At 46.3% G+C, this 19396-nt stretch overlaps 1 protein-coding gene across 1 annotated transcript in view; it reads right to left on the bottom strand.

Annotated features, from left to right (window-relative positions):
* Window positions 1-19396, bottom strand: part of LOC106572294 (phosphatidylinositol 3,4,5-trisphosphate-dependent Rac exchanger 1 protein) — a 107924-nt gene that overhangs the window by 15193 nt on the left and 73335 nt on the right. Inside the window, exons 16-26 of the mRNA XM_045696038.1 lie at window positions 15016-15161; window positions 12566-12658; window positions 10928-11076; window positions 10696-10781; window positions 9304-9437; window positions 6737-6851; window positions 6446-6624; window positions 6031-6192; window positions 5424-5634; window positions 1231-1504; window positions 310-516 (exon numbers count right to left, since the gene is read on the bottom strand). Of these exons, the coding sequence (XP_045551994.1) occupies window positions 310-516; window positions 1231-1504; window positions 5424-5634; window positions 6031-6192; window positions 6446-6624; window positions 6737-6851; window positions 9304-9437; window positions 10696-10781; window positions 10928-11076; window positions 12566-12658; window positions 15016-15161 (1756 nt within the window). The remainder of the gene's footprint in view (window positions 1-309; window positions 517-1230; window positions 1505-5423; window positions 5635-6030; window positions 6193-6445; window positions 6625-6736; window positions 6852-9303; window positions 9438-10695; window positions 10782-10927; window positions 11077-12565; window positions 12659-15015; window positions 15162-19396) is intronic.

The following is a 19396-nucleotide window of genomic DNA, read 5'->3' as shown; positions in this document are numbered from 1 at the left end:
TCTAAACATGGTTAGGGGTAATCTCCATCACCTCCTCCTCCTTTTAACCCATTGCACTACTTTTAGTATTATGGTGATTTGTATTGTGTGCTTCTGCATTGCTTGCCCTTAGGGGTTTTAGGCTAGGTATCCGTAAAGCACTTTGTGACAACTGCCGATGTAAAAAACAAAAGTGCTCTATAATGTACATTTGATTGATTGAAATGCATTTGATTGGGAAGAAGCACCAACTTAAAATGTCCAAGACAAATTTCCCTTCAGGGACAATAAAGTGAATCTTATCTCAACTCTCATCTCATCTTATCTTACCTGTAGGAGTCCCTGTAGCTCATGGTGTCGTGGCCCGAGTCCTCCTGGTCCTCCTCAGTCACCTTGAAGCAGACCCTCTTGATGCCCCCGTGCTCTGCTTTTTCCTGGTCCCCCTCCTCAGGGGCCACGGAGGGGGGCTGGCTGGCCTCGTAGGCTGGGGGCTCGCTGTCCTGCGGCTGGGTGGGCTCCGTGATGGACGACAGCAGGCTGCAGTTATCGACCGTCACAGAGGAGAAAACACATGAATACTAAGAGTAGAGATATTCTTATAATGTGGACTCACATATATTGCATTTATATGCGCACACATATCTTTTACACACATATGCACACACACAGTAGAGAAGGTTTTCCCTCCTTTCAATGGGGTAGTGGCTTCACGGCCTGTTCCTGTTAGCCCAATCCATAAACAGTTTTGGATTGACGAATTCCCCTGTTTTCAAAGTATCCACATTAAACAAGCAAAAAGGGCAGTCAGACAAAGGGGGTTTGGCTTGGGTCTCAGGAAGGCTGCCTGGGGACAATGGTTTCATAATATCTTGGCCTTCCAGCTTTCCATATTCATGCAGAATAATAACAGATCTTCAGAGGAAAATGTTAACGAATAGACTACAGGAACTAAAAATAAACGACGGTGATATATAATTTGGCGATTCTAAATCCACTCAAGTCATTGTGGGTGCCTACATGTGTATTATTTGGGTACTCACACTATTGGGGTACCTTGGGTAAAGTTGAACAATGAAATTCAACTATAGTATTTATAGTACACGTCAATCCAGATATTTAGCAATGATACTCATACATACAGTATATTGGGCCGCATAATATTGGTTCGTGGGCCGTATCTGGCTCGCAGGCCACCAGTTTGAGATCCCTGACATAGGTACTAAGCGAGGATTTTCACATATGTGTACTTACACATCTATCTGGGTGACGTATTGCCTCATCTCTCGGACAGCGATGTCAAGGCGGCTGTAGAGGCGGATGTATGCATCCTGGATCTCCATGTCCTCCTGTTTGAGCAGGAAGCTGAGACCCTTCCCCCGGTGGGCCTGCTGCCTCCTGTCTGGAGTGCCCTCTCCAGAGCCCTCGATGTCCCACTCCCCCTCCTCTCCCAGACCGCTGCAGCTGTAGGACGGGGCGCCCATGCTTGTCACACAGTGCTGGGTGTGGGACATTGGGTTCAGGTTAGCTGTGGGGAGAGAGAAAATAAATATATAGATAAATAGAGGTAAAGAAAGGTAAATGAAGTGAAAGAAGCTGTACTTCACAGAAAAGCAGAGGTAGAAATAGAGGAGGGAAGAAAGGGAAAGAGAGAGGGAGAGAGAGAGAAGGAGAGACAATCAACTCTCACTTCCAGAGACCCATATCTACACCAGATGTTCAGCCTTCATACACAATAACACTCCAGTGAATATATGGCCTATCATTTTGACAAAAACTGTGCTTTTATATGAAGGGCCTTAAAATATATATATATATATATCGCTGTTCTATGTACATTCTACTGCCTTGCGAGTCGTGAAGAAATGTCTAGAACGTGACAAAAAGTCATTTAAAAAAAAACAAATGTTATTTGGTATTGTGGTCTAATTCAAAATTCTATGTCCTGATCGTGGAGCCTGAGGGTGTAACGCTAGCACATAATAGCATAGGCTATTAAGTCGAGGAGCTCCTATACTTTGTGCACATTTCAACCCTGAGCACTCTGAGGCTACTAAATGCCCTAAAAAAGCAGACATTTTGTCCATGCATTTCTGACCGCAAAGCCAATGAAACCGTCACTTTGGAGTTGTAAAAAACGGAATTGTTTAGCCTGGTAAAGAAACTTTAAACTCGGTTGCTGGGGGAATTGCCAAGTCTCGCATATGTTGAAAAGACAACGTCTTGGCGCGACACAACTGCAGAGTAGTTGTCAAATCATGCTGCGAGAGACAGGTTGAAACAATGCTAATGGTTATCTCAGACGGCTGGCTGTCTGTTGCAGCTTCCTCCCCCGTCTTCCCCTGGCTGTCTGAGTGTCTCTGTGGCTCGGCACGGAGCGGTGGCCGGGTGACAGGCCAAACGGCAGGCTACTGAAACCACAGAGAGACAAAACAGACTGGAGGACCATATGGGAACATAGAGATACATACATTTGAAGCCGGAAGTTTACATACACTTAGGTTGGAGTCATTAAAACTCGTTTTTCAACCACTCCACAAATTTCTTGTTAACAAACTATAGTTTTGGCAAGTTGGTTAGGACATTACTTTGTGCATGACACAAGTCATTTTTCCAACAATTGTTTACAGACAGATTATTTCACTCCAGTGGGTCAGAAGTTTATATACACTAAATTGACTGTGCCTTTAAACAGCTTGTAAAATTCCAGAAAATGATGTCATGGCTTTAGAAGCTTCTGATAGGCTAATTGACATCATTTGAGTCAATTGGAGGTGTACCTGTGGATGTATTTCAAGGCCTACCTTCAAACTCAGTGCCTCTTTGCTTGACATCATGGGAAAATCAAAAGAAATCAGCCAAGACCTCAGAAAACAAATTGTAGACCTACACAAGTCTGGTTCATCCTTGGGAGCAATTTCCAAACGCCTGAAGGTACCACGTTCATCTGTACAAACAATAGTACGCAAGTATAAACACCATAGGACCACGCAGCCGTCATACCGCTCAGGAAGGAGACGCGTTCTGTCCCCTAGAGAGGAACGTACTTTGGTGCAAAAAGTGCAAATCCATCCCAGAACAACAGCAAAGGACCTTGTGAAGATGCTGGAGGAAACCGGTACAAAAGTATCTATATCTACAGTAAAACGAGTCCAATATCGATAACCTGAAAGGCCGCTCAGCAAGGAAGAAGCCACTGCTCCAAAACCACCATAAAAAGCCAGACTACGGTCTGCAACTGCACATGGGGACAAATATCGTACTTTTTGGAGAAACGTCGTCTGGTCTGATGAAACAAAAATAGAACGGTTTGGCCATAATGACCATCGTTATGTTTGGAGGAAAAAGGGGGAGGCTTGCAAGCCGAAGAACACCATCACAACCGTGAAGCACGGGGTGGCAGCATCATGTTGTGGGGGTGCTTTGCTGCTGGAGGGACTGGTGCACTTCACAAAACAGATGGCATCATGAGGCAGGAAAATGATGTGGATATATTGAAGCAACATCTCAAGACATCAGTCAGGAAGTTAAAGCTTGGTCGCAAATATGTCTTCCAAATGGACAATGACCCAAAGCATACTTCCAAAGTTGTGGCAAAATGGCTGGAGGACAACAAAATCAAGATATTGGAGTGGCCATCACAAAGCCCTGACCTCAATCCTATAGAAAATTTGTGGGCAGAAATGAAAAAGCGTGTGCAAGCAAGGAGGCCTACAAACCTGACTCAGTTACACCAGCTGTCAGGAGGAATGGGCCAAAATTCACCCAACTTATTATGGGAAGCTTGTGGAAGGCTACCTGAAACGTTTGACCCAAGTTAAATAATTCAAAGGCAATGCTACAAAATACACTCAATTAGTATGTAAACTTCTGACCTACTGGGAATGTGATGAAAGAAATAAAAGCTTAAATAAATCACTCACTATTATTCTGACATTTCACATTATCCTAACTGACCTAAGACAGGGAATTTTTACTCTGATTAAATGTCAGGAATTGTGAAAAACTGAGTTTAAATGTATTTAGCTAAGGTGTATGTAAATTTCCAACTTCAACTGTATACATGGAGTATAACAAACATTAGGAACACCTTCCTAATATTGAGTTGCGCCCCCCTTTTTGCCCTCAGAACAGCCTCAATTCATCAGGGAATAGAATCTACAAGGTGTCAAAAGTGTTCCACAGGGATGCTGGCCCATGTTGACTCCAATGCTTCCCACAGTTATGTCAAGTTGGCTGGATATCCTTTGGGTGGTGGACCATTCTTGATACACACGGAAAACTGTTGAGTGTGAAAAACCCAGCAGCGTTGTAGTTCTTGACACAAACCGGTGCGCCTGGCACCTACTACCATACTCCGTTCAAAGGCACTTCAATCTTTTGTCTTGCCCATTCACCCTCTGAATGGCACACGTACACAATCAATGTCTCAATTCTCTCAAGACTTATTAAATCTTCTTTATCCTGTCTCCTCCCCTTCATCTACACTGATTGAAGTGGATTTAACAAGTGACATCAATAAGGGATCATAGCTGTCACCTGGATTCACCTGGTCAGTCTGTCATTCTACATGTTTTGTATAGTCAGTGTATAATGTTCTATTTCATTCTGTGGATGGGCCCCGAGGGCTACACCTGTTAAGATCTCTCACTCCCTCGCTCTCTCTGACTCTATAACCGTCTCTGTCCTTTGTCTGTTTATCGCACGCTCACTTTCTCTCACTCTCTCTGTCCCTCGCGCGTTGTCCCTTGACCTAACAACGTCTACAGTAAAGTAATCTAATGATACCCATCTCTTCATCACCCTCTTCCTCTCTGGAGGATATCCCACCCTTGGTGCCTTGGAGGGCCCGCTCTGGTGACATCACTCATCCCCCACAGAGAAGACGGCTACACGTGACAGCGTGGGGGGTGGAAGGAGGGTCGCCTGAGGCTAATGGAGGTTTTTAATGGGCAACCGACGGGTACAATTAGTGGTGGGATTACAACTACATTACTGCTAATGTACTGTGGGAATTGTCCCGATATACGGCTCAAGGTTAACAAGGTTTGATTCATCCCGAGAGGTCATAAAGTTCTGCACAATGGGATTTAATTGGTCAGAGAGGGTAATTAGTTGAAATGATCTCTTTGTTTGAAGCCTTAAAAGGCTAGCAGCGTAATGTTGGCTATTGTTGGTAAAACTCAAATGTGATTTGACTTACACAAAAAAACTGAACTTAGGCATTGATATGATTCCAACTGGGCTCTATTGTCGTATTTGCGTGCTGTACTTCTCAATGTGTAAGCAAAAGGTATGTGTTTGTGTCTCAGTTCACACATGCACGTGCGTCTTATGCGTCCATGTGTACACACACACACACACACACACACACACACACACACACACACACACACACACACACACACACACACACACACACACACACACACGTCTGCACGCCCCACCTTGGTCGGGGTCCAGGCCGAAGAAGGAGTTCTTGCGTCCAAAGCGGATGCTGAAGGCCCTGCCAGTGGCCGTGGTGGTCTTGGGGTAAGATACCTGCATCAGGTTGACGTGGCAGTTGGTGGGCACAAAGTCCATGCAGCCCAGTGGGTGAGGCCGCACACCCGCCTGCTTGAACGTGGGACACGCCTTGTTCCTCAGCTCCTGGGCAAACTGAAAACAATCACACACACACAACGAAGGAGAATGAAATTGGTACCTTTACCGCTATAACATAATGATGGTTCAATACTCACTGCTGATATGTGTATGTTGTCTGTGTGAGTGGGGTGTAGTTGGCGCTGAATTACTGAAGTGGGGGTGTGTGTGTGTGTGTGTGTGTGTGTGTGTGTGTGTGTGTGTGTGTGTGTGTGTGTGTGTGTGTGGTGTAGTTGGTGCTGAATTACTGGGGTGGGGGGTGTGTGTGTGCGCGCGAGCGTGTATGCTTGGGGAAGGGAGGGAGAGAGTGAGTGTGCGTGTACAAAAGAGTTGAAGACAAGCGGCAAGCAGTCCGTGTTTGTAGCTGCTCTTGCACTACATATGGGGCTATGAGAGAGAGGGATCCTGTACCTGCTGGTAGCTGCTGATTCGTCGGCGGATACTCTCCAGCTTGGTGTCACAGATGTTCCTGAACTCAAACTGAGGCATGGACACCACGCGGTCGCTCTGTGAGATCAGCTGGCTGCAGTTGCGCACAAAATGGCTGTCGTCACCGGCAAAGGCCTCCAGGATCTGACAGGTGAAAACGAATGTTTTAAGTCATGGAATTAAACAACATGTAACTTGGGAAGCATGCACTCCCATTGTTTTCTGTCATAAATGCTAACGAGTCGTGGCTGTGGCTATGAACAGAAACCCACAGTGCCAATGCTAGAAGAACACAACAACAATATGTATGTATTGTGGCCAACCTGCTCCAGCAGTAAACCACAAACTGCTGAGCAGTGTTACCATGCTAATGCTAACAACAACAATGGACATGTACTTTGGCGGTGAGGCTGAAGCAGCCCTTGGGCTCCACCATCTTCTCCAGGACGTGGCTCTTGATGCCGGCCGTGCTGACGTACTCGTACACCACGCCATGCTCCAGGTGCACGTTGTCAACCATCATGCTCACCAGAGGCACAGAGTCATCAGACATGGACAGCGTGCTCAGGCTATAGTCTGGACGAGACACAAAACACAGGACGCTTGAGTACACACCTGTTATCGGATAGATGGACAGAGACAAACCCACACATACGAACCCACAGTGAGGTAGTATACACTACTGTACCTGTTCCATTCCTGGCATTCTCCTCCTCTGTCTCTGAGCCATTCTCTGCTGGGCAGGCCCTGAACGATCCCCTGTCCTCCTCAACATCCTCAAATGCCCGATACACCCACTGACACTTATAGGACACAGAGAGGGACACACCGGAGTCAAACATTGGTGTGTGTTTCTGTACATGCCATCATACAGTTTACTTAAGTATTCAGACCCGAGTAGATACTTTGTAGAAGCACCTTTGGCGACCATTACAGCTTTGAGTCATCTTGGGAAAGGGGGATACCTAGTCAGTTGTCCAACTGAATGTATTCAACTGAAATGCGTCTTCCTCATTTAACCCAACCACTCTGAATCAGAGAGGTGCAGGGGGCTGCCTTAATCGACATCCACGTCTTCGGCGCCCAGTGGGTTAACTGCCTTGCTCAGGGGCAGAACGACAGATTTTAACCTTGTCAGCGCGGGGATTTGATCCAGCAACCTTTCAGTTACTGGCCCAACGCTCTAACCACTAGGCTACCTGCCACCTTGGGTATGTCTATCGGCTTTGCACATCTGGATTTGGGAATTTTTCTCCAATTCTTTCTTGCAGATTTTCTGAAGCTCTGTTAAGTTAGATTGTGAGCGGCAGTGAACAGTAATCTTCAAGTCTTTCCACAGATTTTCAATGGGATTCAATTCTGGGCTTTGGCTGAGCCACTCAAGGACTTCCACATTCTTGTTCTGAAGCCATTCCAGTGTTGCTTTCACTGTATGCTTGGGGTCACTGTCCTGTTGGAATGTAAATCTTCATTTACACTCAATGATTTGCCTGTATTGTTTCCTCTATCCTTACCAGTCTTCCAGTCCCTACCGCTGAAATGCATTCCGATAGCATGATGCTGCCACCACCAAGTTTCACGGTAGGGATGGGGTTAGACTGGTGATAAGCTGGGCCTGGTTTTCTCCAGACATAGCGCTTTGCATTCAGGCCAAAGAGTTAACATTTTGTCTCATCAGACCACAGAATCTTTTGCCTTACGCTCTCAGAATATTTCACGTGCCTTTTCGCAAACTCCAGGCATGCTGTCATGTGCCTTTTTCTCTGGAGTGCCAGAGAAAAAAGGCACCGTTTGGCCACTCTCCCAATGAAGCCCAGATTGGTGAAGTGCTGTAGAAACTGTTCTCCCATCTCAGACAAGGAATGCTGTAGTTTTGTCAGAGTGGTCATTGGGTTCTTGGTCACCTCCCTGACCAAGGTCCTTCTTGGCTGGTTGCTCACTTTGGTTGGACAGCCAGCTCTAGGCAAAGTCTGGGTAGTTACATATTTTTTCAATTTCCCAATGATGGAGACCACTGTGCTCTTGGAAGCTTTCTACACAGTAGAAATTGTTTTAAACTCTTCCCCAGATATATGCCTCATCACAATTCTATCTCGGAGATCTACAGACATTTCCTTGGACTTCATGGTATAGTTTCTGCTCTGACGTGCACTGTCAACTGTGGGACCCTCTAAATCATGTCCGAACAATTGAATTGGCCACAATAGACTCCAATCAAGTAGAAGTGACATCTCAAGGATGGTCAAAGGAAATTAGATGCACCTGAGCTCAATTTGGAGTGTCATAGCAAAGGGGTGGGAATACTTATGTAAATTAGGGATCAATAAATCTGCAAAAATGTAAAAGAAATATATGTTTACACGTTCTCATTATGGGTTATTGTGTGTAGATGGGTGAGATAAAACAATGTTTTAATCCATTTTGAATTCAGGCTGTAACACAACAAAATGAATAAATCAAGGAGTATGAATACTTTCTGAAGGCACTGTATATGCATATTTTCTCATAGAACATGGCACTGGTTCAGGAAACACACTGGCAATTAACCAGCTGTGTGAATGAACTAACAGAGACGTTAAGACGTGGTCCAAACAGAGCAGCTCTGAGGAGATTTGACTGGGCAAGAGCTGTGGGGATAGGACAAGAGAATCCAGGGTAAACATCAACAAAGCAGGGGATTGGATAGGAGAAGAGGAGCAAGAGTAAATATCAACACATCACCTAATAAAAAAGCACCACAGTACTGTACATCCTGCTGGGTCCCAAGCTGGATAAAGCCAAAACACAGTATTTGAGGCAGTAGGAAAAGAAAAACAAGAGGGGAAAGAGGTCTACTAGCAGAAGACTGAAACTGAGAATGAGGAAGAACCCTAGTTGTGACGCAACAAATAAAAATAAAACCTTGCATGTGACACTGTAGAAGTGAACACACTAGTTCGGTGCAAAAACATATTGACACTGGTAGAAAAGTAGCAATGGTTTAAAGCTCTTTTTAAAGCTACATTAGGCTATGTCAGTGTTCTCCAATCCAATCCTGGCGCTTAGGCACTTGATTCAACTCATCATCAAGCTTTTGATAAGTGGAATCAGGTATGTTAGTGATAAGGTAAAAATAAATAAAAAATTGCACACCTTTGGGTCCCCAGAACCAGGATTGGGAAAGAATGGGCCATGCCTTTGTGGTTCAATCTCACCATGTCCGAACATTTGTTTCCCCTAACATTATGCAGACAATGGAAGTGCCAGGTCTCTCACCATGTCGGGGTGTTCCTGCTGGGAGGACGTGAAGTGCTCCAGGACCTCCTGGTAGTCACTGAGGTTCATGCTGTTGCCGTTCACCTTCAGGATACACTGACCTGGCTGGAGGCCCGCTGCCGCCGCCTCCGACCCTGAAATCACACAGGGGTCAGGGATCACATTTGGATATGCCGCAGGGTCGTCCCTGCGGCATATGACATGACATATGACATATAACAATGTCATTGTAGTCGCAATGCGGTCATACTTTGTCACATCCCCCCAACAAAAATTCTACAAATTGTTGTAATATACTGTAAGTGCAATGCATCATTTTTTACAATCTAGTCCTTCATGTAAATATGTATTTTATTCAATGTAACCTCCATTCAATTAGGACATCCCATTGAAATGAAGAATCTGTTCATTAGAGAAGACCTATCCAAGGCCATCATCCTCAAAGAAAGAGATATGCACACGTGAAGACATACATGGGTGCAATAACTTCAAATAACTCCTGGTAACACATTAGCTGTGCACTAAACAGATACTCCTGTCCCATTTTAAAATACCAGGCCTAGCATCCCTTTCCCTGTCATCCACCTCACACAGAGCACCCAACGCCATAACTTCAGTTTAGCAGCAACCCCTCCCAGCCGTCAAGTAGGGCCCTGATTTAGGAGATGAGAGAGCGCCTGGAGAGTCTGACATCATTCAGAGACAACTCATATGGGGTCGGTAGCTGGAAGGAACCCCACACTTCGCAGCCTGCGTGCGTGTGTGTCCTCATCCCTGGATGCTACAGAAAGGAGTCGGCCATTTTCTCCTACCTCCTCTTCCAGCTGTTTTACACATTTGGACCAATCTCTCGCTCGCAACTCGATAGTCATAAATCCTCCCCCCCTCTTCTTTCGCTTCTTCTTTTTATATGATATAAACATCTGCCTAGCAGGCAGTGTACCGGGGGAATGTGGCCCAGGTGGTTGTATTAACAAAGAGGAGTGAAGTTGTGTGTGTGTGTGTGTGTGTGTGTGTGTGTGTGTGTGTGTGTGTGTGTGTGTGTGTGTGTAGGGGGAGCACCGTCTTTTAGGATTTTAACTTTGAGCCCTAGCGAACATGTGGTCCTAAAAAGCAGAGTCTCAGTAAAAGGGAACTGAAGCTGACAGGTGCATGGCTGGAAGGTAACGTTACCTCATCCTATAATTTAAAGACAGGTTTCTGGCATGTATACCAACATTCCAGGTTCCCTCCCATAAACGGTCTATTAACGGACAAGACGTGACTAAATCACTAGCTATTTAACATACAATGCCGTACATATTTCCTGTGTGTGGTGTCACGTCCAATGAGTGAACCCCGAGACTCAAGGTCACATTCAGAGAGCGCCAATCGAAGCGGGTTGTTACTCACCTTTCCTTACTGCGTGTACATGAGGTGGGGCGGAGCCACAGAGTTTGAAGGACAGGGGATCTGGAGTGTCTGGAACCTTCACGATCCTAAATCAACAAGGGAGTGAATCAGAGACTGGCCAAACACTGAGCCTGTGTGTCTAGTCAAGTGTGTGTGTGTGTGTGTGTGTGAAATGAAATTGGGTATGTGTATACGTGTGTGTCCATGCTTGTACTACTATACTGTAACTCACTCCTTGGCCTTGGTGTTGACCAGCAGGCGTAAGGAGCGGCGGATGCAGAAGGCCTGGTTGATCATGGTCTCCACCTCCTGGAAGGGCCTGAGGAACACCAGGTCCTCGTTGATGGTGAAGATCTTCCTGCCCGCCTGCAGCCCCGCCATCTGGAGAGGGAGGACGGAGTGGAAACAACATCGGTGAAGCGTCCGGATAGGTTGTCTCATCATTTCATGCTAGATCAGCGGCCATTTTGCTTTGCAGATGTAAAATTGCTTGCGAACAATTTCACCAGATTTTGCTTATAAAACCTGGTTAAATAATGGGAAAAAGCCTTCAGGTGAAATCTTAATGATAAAAATAAATAAAATAAATGCTAATGAAGAAGGGAAGGTCAACGATATGAGCTTTGCACATCTGCCCGCCATTTGCGGGGCATTAATGCATTTTGAACTGTGATGGGTTTTGCGTGCATGTGTCTGGTCACGTCGTGAGAATAATGCATCCTCTATATCCTCTCTGGCTAGCCCAGGACCCAGATCCGCTTGGCTTTGGTTGCCTGCGGGGTTGGCTTTGGAGGACAGACCAGAATAGGGACAGCCAGGCATAGTGGCCCTCTGAGTGTGTGTGTGTGTGTGTGTGTGTGTGTGTGTGTGTGTGTGTGTGTGTGTGTGCGCTTGTTTGGTATTCTCCCCCTGACCCTCCTGGAGTCCCTGGCTCTCCCAGGGTTTTTCACTGGGCCCTGTGAATCAGCTGAGCCTCATTCACAATGCTGGCACGCACGCACGCACACACACACACACACACACACACACACACGCTCTGTGTCAGCCAGGACCGAACTAAACTGGCACTGTCTGGAGCGGAGAAGCAGAGGCGATAGAGGTGGATGAGGAGTGAGATGGAGGGGACAGGGAACAAGGGAGGGGAGAAAGACCGTAAAGGACAGTTAGGGAGGGAGTGCAGTAAGGCTGTTTCCCCTTCACTCAGAGATCCCCAGTCGTTGTTCCAATCCCAACACTAGTTCCTCTGATTCAACCAATCAACAAGATACCAAGACCCTGATTAGTTGAGTCAGGAAAGAGGAGAGAGAGAGCCTCCCATGAGGCTGCAGGCAGAAAGACAGATGGAAACGTGTGCAGGCGCATACATACACACACACGTAAGCACACACACACACACACACACACACACACACTCAGCCAGGACAACACACGTATAGATGGGACGGACAGACAGGACAGCGACACACCGATCCCAACACTTCCTCGATTCAACCAATCAACACCAAACCGCACATGAGGCTGCAGGCAGAAAGACAGATGGAGGGCACGCATACATACACACACACTAACACACACACACACACACACGAGACACACACACACACACACACACACACACACACACACACACACACACACACACAGAGCTGGGATGTCGTGTTGTGGCGTGTGGTGGCATTGAGGAGAATGTGATCAGGCATGTCTAATGTAATACGGCTGATCTGATCCCCACACTGAGAATAGATGCCCTGAGGAGAGTGACAGAACCACCAGTGCCTGAATCACTGGGACTAATGGACTCTGTCAGTGAGAAGGAAGAAGCACAGAAGGTGTGTGTGTGTGTGTGTGTGTGTGTCTGTAGACTCCTCACCTCGGCGTGAGAGCCCCTGGTGACAGACTTCACCACGATGGCCTTGTTCTTCTCCTCGATTTCAAAGCCGTAGTCCTCCTCCTCAGGGTGGATCTGTGGGGAGAGAAACAAACACAACGTCGACCAAGGAGCTTAGAAGGCATTGATTGACATGGACTAACTCATTTATCCATTGGGCGAAAATGAAGGAACCGACAAAATCCAGACTTTTTCTCTGGCAATCACTGTGCAGGTCAATGACAACCGAATGACACAATGGCAATGAACAGACCTGGGTGAAATGCATACGTCACATGTGGGTTTATTTGGGACGATTCCATTACCGGGCACTAACAATCGCACGGTGGGGTTATCTCCCTACTGCAGAGTTGTGATAAGATGGCTATCACTAACGCCCGTCTGAGGAGACTGCTAAAAGGAGAAAGACAAAACAATGGGCACTGCAGCATCAAGGAGCAGTGTGTGTGTGTGTGCGCCGGTCTATCACTTCAGTCATGGCTGTAGGGACTGGGAAGGATTAGCATTTGAGCTAATCATCAGGGCTGGGGCGTCTCCGAGCAAAATAAAAATCGTCTACTTCCTCGTTCGTTCTGCTGACGAAACGCTAGGAAAAAGCTAATGCACTTATGTTAGCTGGACACAATGTAACTCGATGTAGCTCCCAGTTTCCCGCCCTTTTCTGAGGTGGGTTTGACCTTTGACTCTCATTCTTCTAGCACCTGTTGGCGAATGTCACGGTGGAGAGGAGAGTCGCGCGGTGTTGATGCATCGATCAAGAGAGAGACCGAGAGCGCGAGAGGAAGGGACTGAGAGAGAGAAACAGGGTGAGCGAGAGAACATTAGATGAAGAGAAACTAATATAGAAAGAGTGACAGAGGGAGAGAGAACGTGAGAAGGAGAGAGAGAGAGAGAGAGAGAGGAGAATGTGAGAAGGAGAGAGAGAATGTGAGAAGGAGAGAGAGTGAGAGGGAGGGAAGGGAGAGAGTGGAGAGAGAGAGAATGTGAGGAGAGATGGAGAGTTGGGGAGCCACATAGGCAAGGCGGTCTCAGACACACACAAAATCGACACAGTCAAACAGAGACAACGCCATGTTCCTTTCTGCCGTGGACGCTACTTTTCAAATAATGAGACAGCTTTTCTTCAGAGTGCTTGAGGGGGGGGGGGGGGGGTCACTTTATGGCAACAAACACGTCCAATCAAGGGTGAGATGGTTAAAGGTCATAGAGACATTTCTGGCAGGCCTTTGGAGAGCTTTGTAATTAGCCTCTTCACACACAGTAGGGGGGTAAATCAAGTCTAACTGCAGCTCACGCATGGAAGCATGTACGTGATGGTTCCTCTCAAGGAACATCTTCTTCAAAAAGTCTCCACAACGTCCTCCTACGCATTTCAGCCCAACTCATGAGCGTTTGTGGGTGTCCGATACGTGACATTCCTTACATATTGTCGATTATATTTATTTCTTAGCCTTTTAGCGTTCTAACGGAACAAATGTTAGCGATTGTTTCAGTTTGACTACGAGCAAACCATCTGATGAGCCATCAAAGCAACGGATCTCATCAGTTTAAAATGTTTCTTCCTGATGCTCGCCTCCTATGAGACCTCCACACACACACACACACACACACACACACACACACACACACACACACACACACACACACACACACACACACACACACACACACACACACACACACACACACACACACACACACACACACACACGATTTCTAAAACACAACTGCCATTAATACGCTGTTGGATCAGAAGGACTTCAAAGCCCCGTCTCGTCTTCAAAGGCGTGAGGAGGAGATGTTTTGAGCTGCAACAGCCACGGGGGATGAGACATCTTCAAGTGCTCTCTGAGACCCACATCCAGATGTGGTTCACGCCATCACGTGTACGCACAGGCCTTGTGGAGCGGAGGACAGGACATGGCTGTTTCCAAATCATGCCCAGACCTTTGGGGAAGTCAAAAACCTGGTCCTCTAAATAACACTGCGTGGTAGCTTATTGGTACAGCAGTGGATAAACCATGCAATGAATTACTGGCAAATAATTCTGTATAGTGCTGTCATGATCATACACAGATGCAGGTGTTCATTTACGTGCGAGTGTGTGTTCATGCCTGTGTTTACTTACGTTCATGCGTGTGTGTGTGTACTGTATAATGTTCATGCATGTAAGTGTGTGTGTACATTCATGTGTGTATGTGTGTATACGTTTGTGAGTGTTCATGTGTGTGTGGGTGTACATGTTCGTGTGTGTGTACATTCGTGTGTGTGTGTTTGTGTGTGTGTGTTTACACGTTCCTGTGTGTGTGTGTGTGTGTGTGTGTGTGTGTGTGTGTGTGTGTGTGTGTGTGTGTGTTTACACGTTCCTGTGTGTGTGTATATATGCGTGTGTGTCTGTGTATACGTTCATGTGTGTGTGTAACCACGCTCACCACCAGGGACTTGGCCAGGATGTTCTCAATGAGCTTGAAGTCATTGCGTTGCAGCTGCTTGCTCTTGGAACTCGTGCCCTCCATCTCCTCGTCGGCATAGAAACGGAAGAACTGCGATTCGTCTTTGAACTCACTCTTCTCCAGGACTGTGAGAAAGAAAGGGAAAAGAAAAGAGAGAAGTGGTGAGCTGAAGAGAAATGTGGGTCACAGCAGCTTCAAGTAAAGTCTGCTCTGAAAAGGAATGGCAGCCTATTCCCTATGTAGTGCACTACCACTGGTGAAAAATAGGGCTATATATATAAAAGTAATAACCCTTAGTCACCTACTTGGACATTCATTCACCGTCAAGTGACTAGCTGCTAATTCAACACAGTTCGGGGTGAAATACTTGCTTAAGAGTTGCAATGTGTGTGTTATATAATTTCCTAGGATATACCAAGGAAATGCCAGTGGAAACATTACCATCAATTCCTTCACTCAGGTAACCCAACCCCACTGTCATTCATCAGAAAGGGACGGTGTGTGTGTGTGTGGTGTGTGTGTGTGTGTGTGTGTGTGTGTGTGTGTGTGTGTGTGTGTGTGTGTGTGTGTGTGTATAGCCATGTTGGAAGGACACTCTGTTCTCCTGTCTGATCCTGTCCGTCTCAATCTTTCCATGAAAACAGCTTCACCAGTTTTCCCATGACTAGACAGAGCACTGTGCACTTGGAGTCTGATGCCATGTTATTGTATCGAGCCAACAGTGGTCGATGGTGGCTGTGACAGGTGTCAGTCTGTCTACCTGTCTGTCTCTCTGTCAGAGTGAAGGGTTGTAAAGAACAGTGGTATCTGGGGTAAAGGTACACAGCTGTATGGGAGACCATCTGGTAGGCCAAGCGGAACAACATCAGTCAAACGGATCTGTGCTGCACACACACACACACACACACACACACACACACACACACACACACACACACACACACACACACACACACACACACACACACACACACACACAGTCTGCCACTATGCCAAAACAATTAAGCCTAGGGGGCATTTCCAATCGGTCAGACGGTGAATCCTTTGAATACCACCTAGTCAAGTCTGTCAAGAAACTCCCAATACACACACATACCCAGTCCACAGAGAGAGACACACGTACACTACCACTGACGCTAAATGTCCCATTGAAATTGGTGACTGCTGTTATGAGTGTGAATTAAATTGGGGAAGTGAATACCACAGGAAAGCTCTGAACCCTTTAATAGGGTCTATTACTTATAGCGGTGTTCCCCTGCTATTACATAAAGCATCTTATAGCGGTGTTCCCCTGCTATTACATAAAGCATCTTATAGCGGTGTTCCCCTGCTATTACATAAAGCATCTTATAGCGGTGTTCCCCTGCTATTACATAAAGCATCTTATAGCGGTGTTCCCCTGCTATTACATAAAGCATCTTATAGCGGTGTTCCCCTGCTATTACATAAAGCATCTTATAGCGGTGTTCCCCTGCTATTACATAAAGCAGACAATGTTGATGTTGGACTGCAGCCTTTCATTGTATGAAGCTTTGCAGGGCACTTGCGACCCGCCTAAGATTCAATATTTAGGAGAAACGCTGCGTTGCTTGACGTACAGTACTGAGAGCGAGAGAGAGAGAGACGGGAGAGAAAGGAGAATGATACAGGGACTGAGAGCACGTGCACGAGAGAAATAGAGGAAGAGAGAAAGGGGACGAAAGGAAAAGGGACAGAGAGAATGTGCTTCCGAGGAAGTTGGTGAAAGAGAGAGGTTAAGAGAAAGAATACAGACATACTGACTAAGCTGAGGCATGTGAAGGGATAGCTGAGGTGGGAAGAGACATGCTATGCACTCAGCAGGCAGAGAAGAGACGTGTGAACTTGAAAAGGAGAACTAGCCAGTAGATGGCATCGGGAGGTGTGTCTGTGTGTGTGTGTGTGTGTGTCAATACTGTATTAGTGTGTGTGTGAGATTGTGTGTGTCTACTAAACTCAGCAAAAAAACGAAACGTCCCTTTTTCAGGACCCTGTCTTTCAAAGATAAATCGTAAAAATCCCCAAAACTTCACAGATCTTCATTGTAAAGGTTTTAAATACTGTTTCCCATGCTTGTTCAATGAACCATACACAATTAATGTTACATGCACCTGTGGAACTGTCGTTAAGATACTAGCAGCTTACAGACGATAGGCAATTAAGGTCACAGTTATGAAAACTTAGGACACTAAAGAGGCCTTTCTACTGACTCTGAAAAACACCAAAAGAAAGATGCCTATGGTCCCTGCTCATCTGCGTGAACGTGCCTTAGGCATGCTGCAAGGAGGCATGAGCACTGCAGATGTGGCCAGGGCAATAAATTGCAATGTCCGTACTGTGAGACGCCTAAGACAGCGCTACAGGGAGACAGGACGGACAGCTGATCGTCCTCGCAGTGGCAGACTACGTGTAACACCACCTGCACAGGATGGGTACATCCGAACATCACACCTGCGGGACAGGTAAAGGACGGCAACAACAACTGCCCGAGTTACACCAGGAACGCACAATCCCTCCATCAGTGCTCAGACTGTCTGCAATAGGCTGAGAGAGGCTGGACTGAGGGCTTGCAGGCCTGTTGTAAGGCAGGTCCTCACCAGACATCACTGGCAACAAACGTTGCCTATGGGCACAAACCAACCGTCGCTGGACCAGACAGGACTGGCAAAAAGTGCTCTTCACTGACGAGTCGCGGTTTTGTCTCTCTAGAGGTGATGGTCGGATTTTCGTTTATCGTCAAATTAATGAGCATTACACTGATGCCTGTACTCTGGAGCGGGATCGATTTGAAGGTGTAGGGTCCGTCATAGTCTGGGGCGGTGTGTCACAGCATCATCGGACTTAGCTTGTCGTCATTGCAGGCAATCTCAACGCTGTGCGTTACAGGGAAAACATCCTCCTCCTTCATGTGGTACCCTTCCTGCAGGCTCATCCTGACATGACCCTCCAGCATGACAATGCCACCAGCCATACTGCTCGTTGTGTGTGTGATTTCCTGCAAGACAGGAATGTCAGTGTTCTGCCATGGCCAGCGAAGTGCCCGGATCTCAATCCCATTGAGCACGTCTGGGACCTGTTGGATCGGAGGGTGAGGGCTAGGGCCATTCCCCCTAGAAATGTCTGGGAACTTGCAGATGCCTTGGTGGAAGAGTGGGGTAACATCTCACAGCAAGAACTGGCAAATCTTGTGCAGGTCATGAGGAGGAAACGCACTGCAGTACTTAATGAAGCTGGTGGCCACACCAGATACTGACTGTTACTTTTGATTTTGACCCCCCCTTTGTTCAGGGACACATTATTGCATTTCTGTTAGTCACATGTCTGTGGAACTTGTTCAGTTTATGTCTCAGTTGTTGAATCTTGTTACATTCATACAAATATTTACACATGTTAAGTTTGCTGAAAATAAACGCAGTTGACAGTGAGAGGACGTTTCTTTTTTTGCTGAGTTTATAAGTGTGTGTGTGTATATGCATAGGACGTATAGTAGATTGTGCTGGTTTGAGGGTGTTCTAAGATCACAAGGATATAGCTAGCAAGCTATGGAAAGTCTAGCCTAGTTCAATCAGAATGAGCCTTGGACTCACTATTGTTTCACTGGTGAGCAGAACATTCAGTCAGGCTGGTTAAATCTAAGGAAGACCTTTAAGAGTGTTCCATGGTTCAATTCTGCGACCCAGACTGAACGTGGAAATGCCAAGGAACACTGCAAATACTGTTGATGTTGACAACAGAGTGTGGTCTGATTGTGGTTTATGGTCATCAAACTTGACTCTATTGTATGGATGTGGGAAAACCTACAGTCATGGCCAAAAGTTTTGAGAATGACACAAATATGAATTTCCACAAAGTTTGCTGCTTCAGTGTCTTTAGATATTTTTGTCAGATGTTACTATGAAATAGTGAAGTATAATTACAAGAATTTCACAAGTGTCAAAGGCTTTTATTGACAATTACATGACGTTGATGCAAAGAGTCAATATTTGCAGTGTTGACCCTTCTTTTTCAAGACCTCTGCAATCCGCCCTGGCATGCTGTCAATTAACTTCTGGGCCACATCCTGACTGATGGCAGCCCATTCTTGCATAATCAATGCTTGGAGTTTGTCAGAATTTGTGGGGTTTTGTTTGTCCACCCACCTCGAGGATTGACCACAAGTTCTCAATGGGATTAAGGTCTGGGGAGTTTCCTGGCCATGGACCCAAAATATCAATGTTTTGTTCCCTGAGCCACTTAGTTATCACTTTTGCCTTATGGCAAGGTGCTCCATCATGCTGGAAAAGGCATTGTTCATCACCAAACTGTTCCTGGATGGTTGGGAGAAGTTGGTACCATTCTTTAT

The sequence above is a fragment of the Salmo salar genome, chromosome ssa15 (genome assembly GCF_905237065.1).
Source record: "Salmo salar chromosome ssa15, Ssal_v3.1, whole genome shotgun sequence".
Classification (NCBI taxonomy): Eukaryota; Metazoa; Chordata; class Actinopteri; order Salmoniformes; family Salmonidae; genus Salmo; species Salmo salar.
The sequence above is the reverse complement of the archived record's forward strand: the minus strand, read 5'-3'. Positions and strand labels throughout refer to the sequence as shown.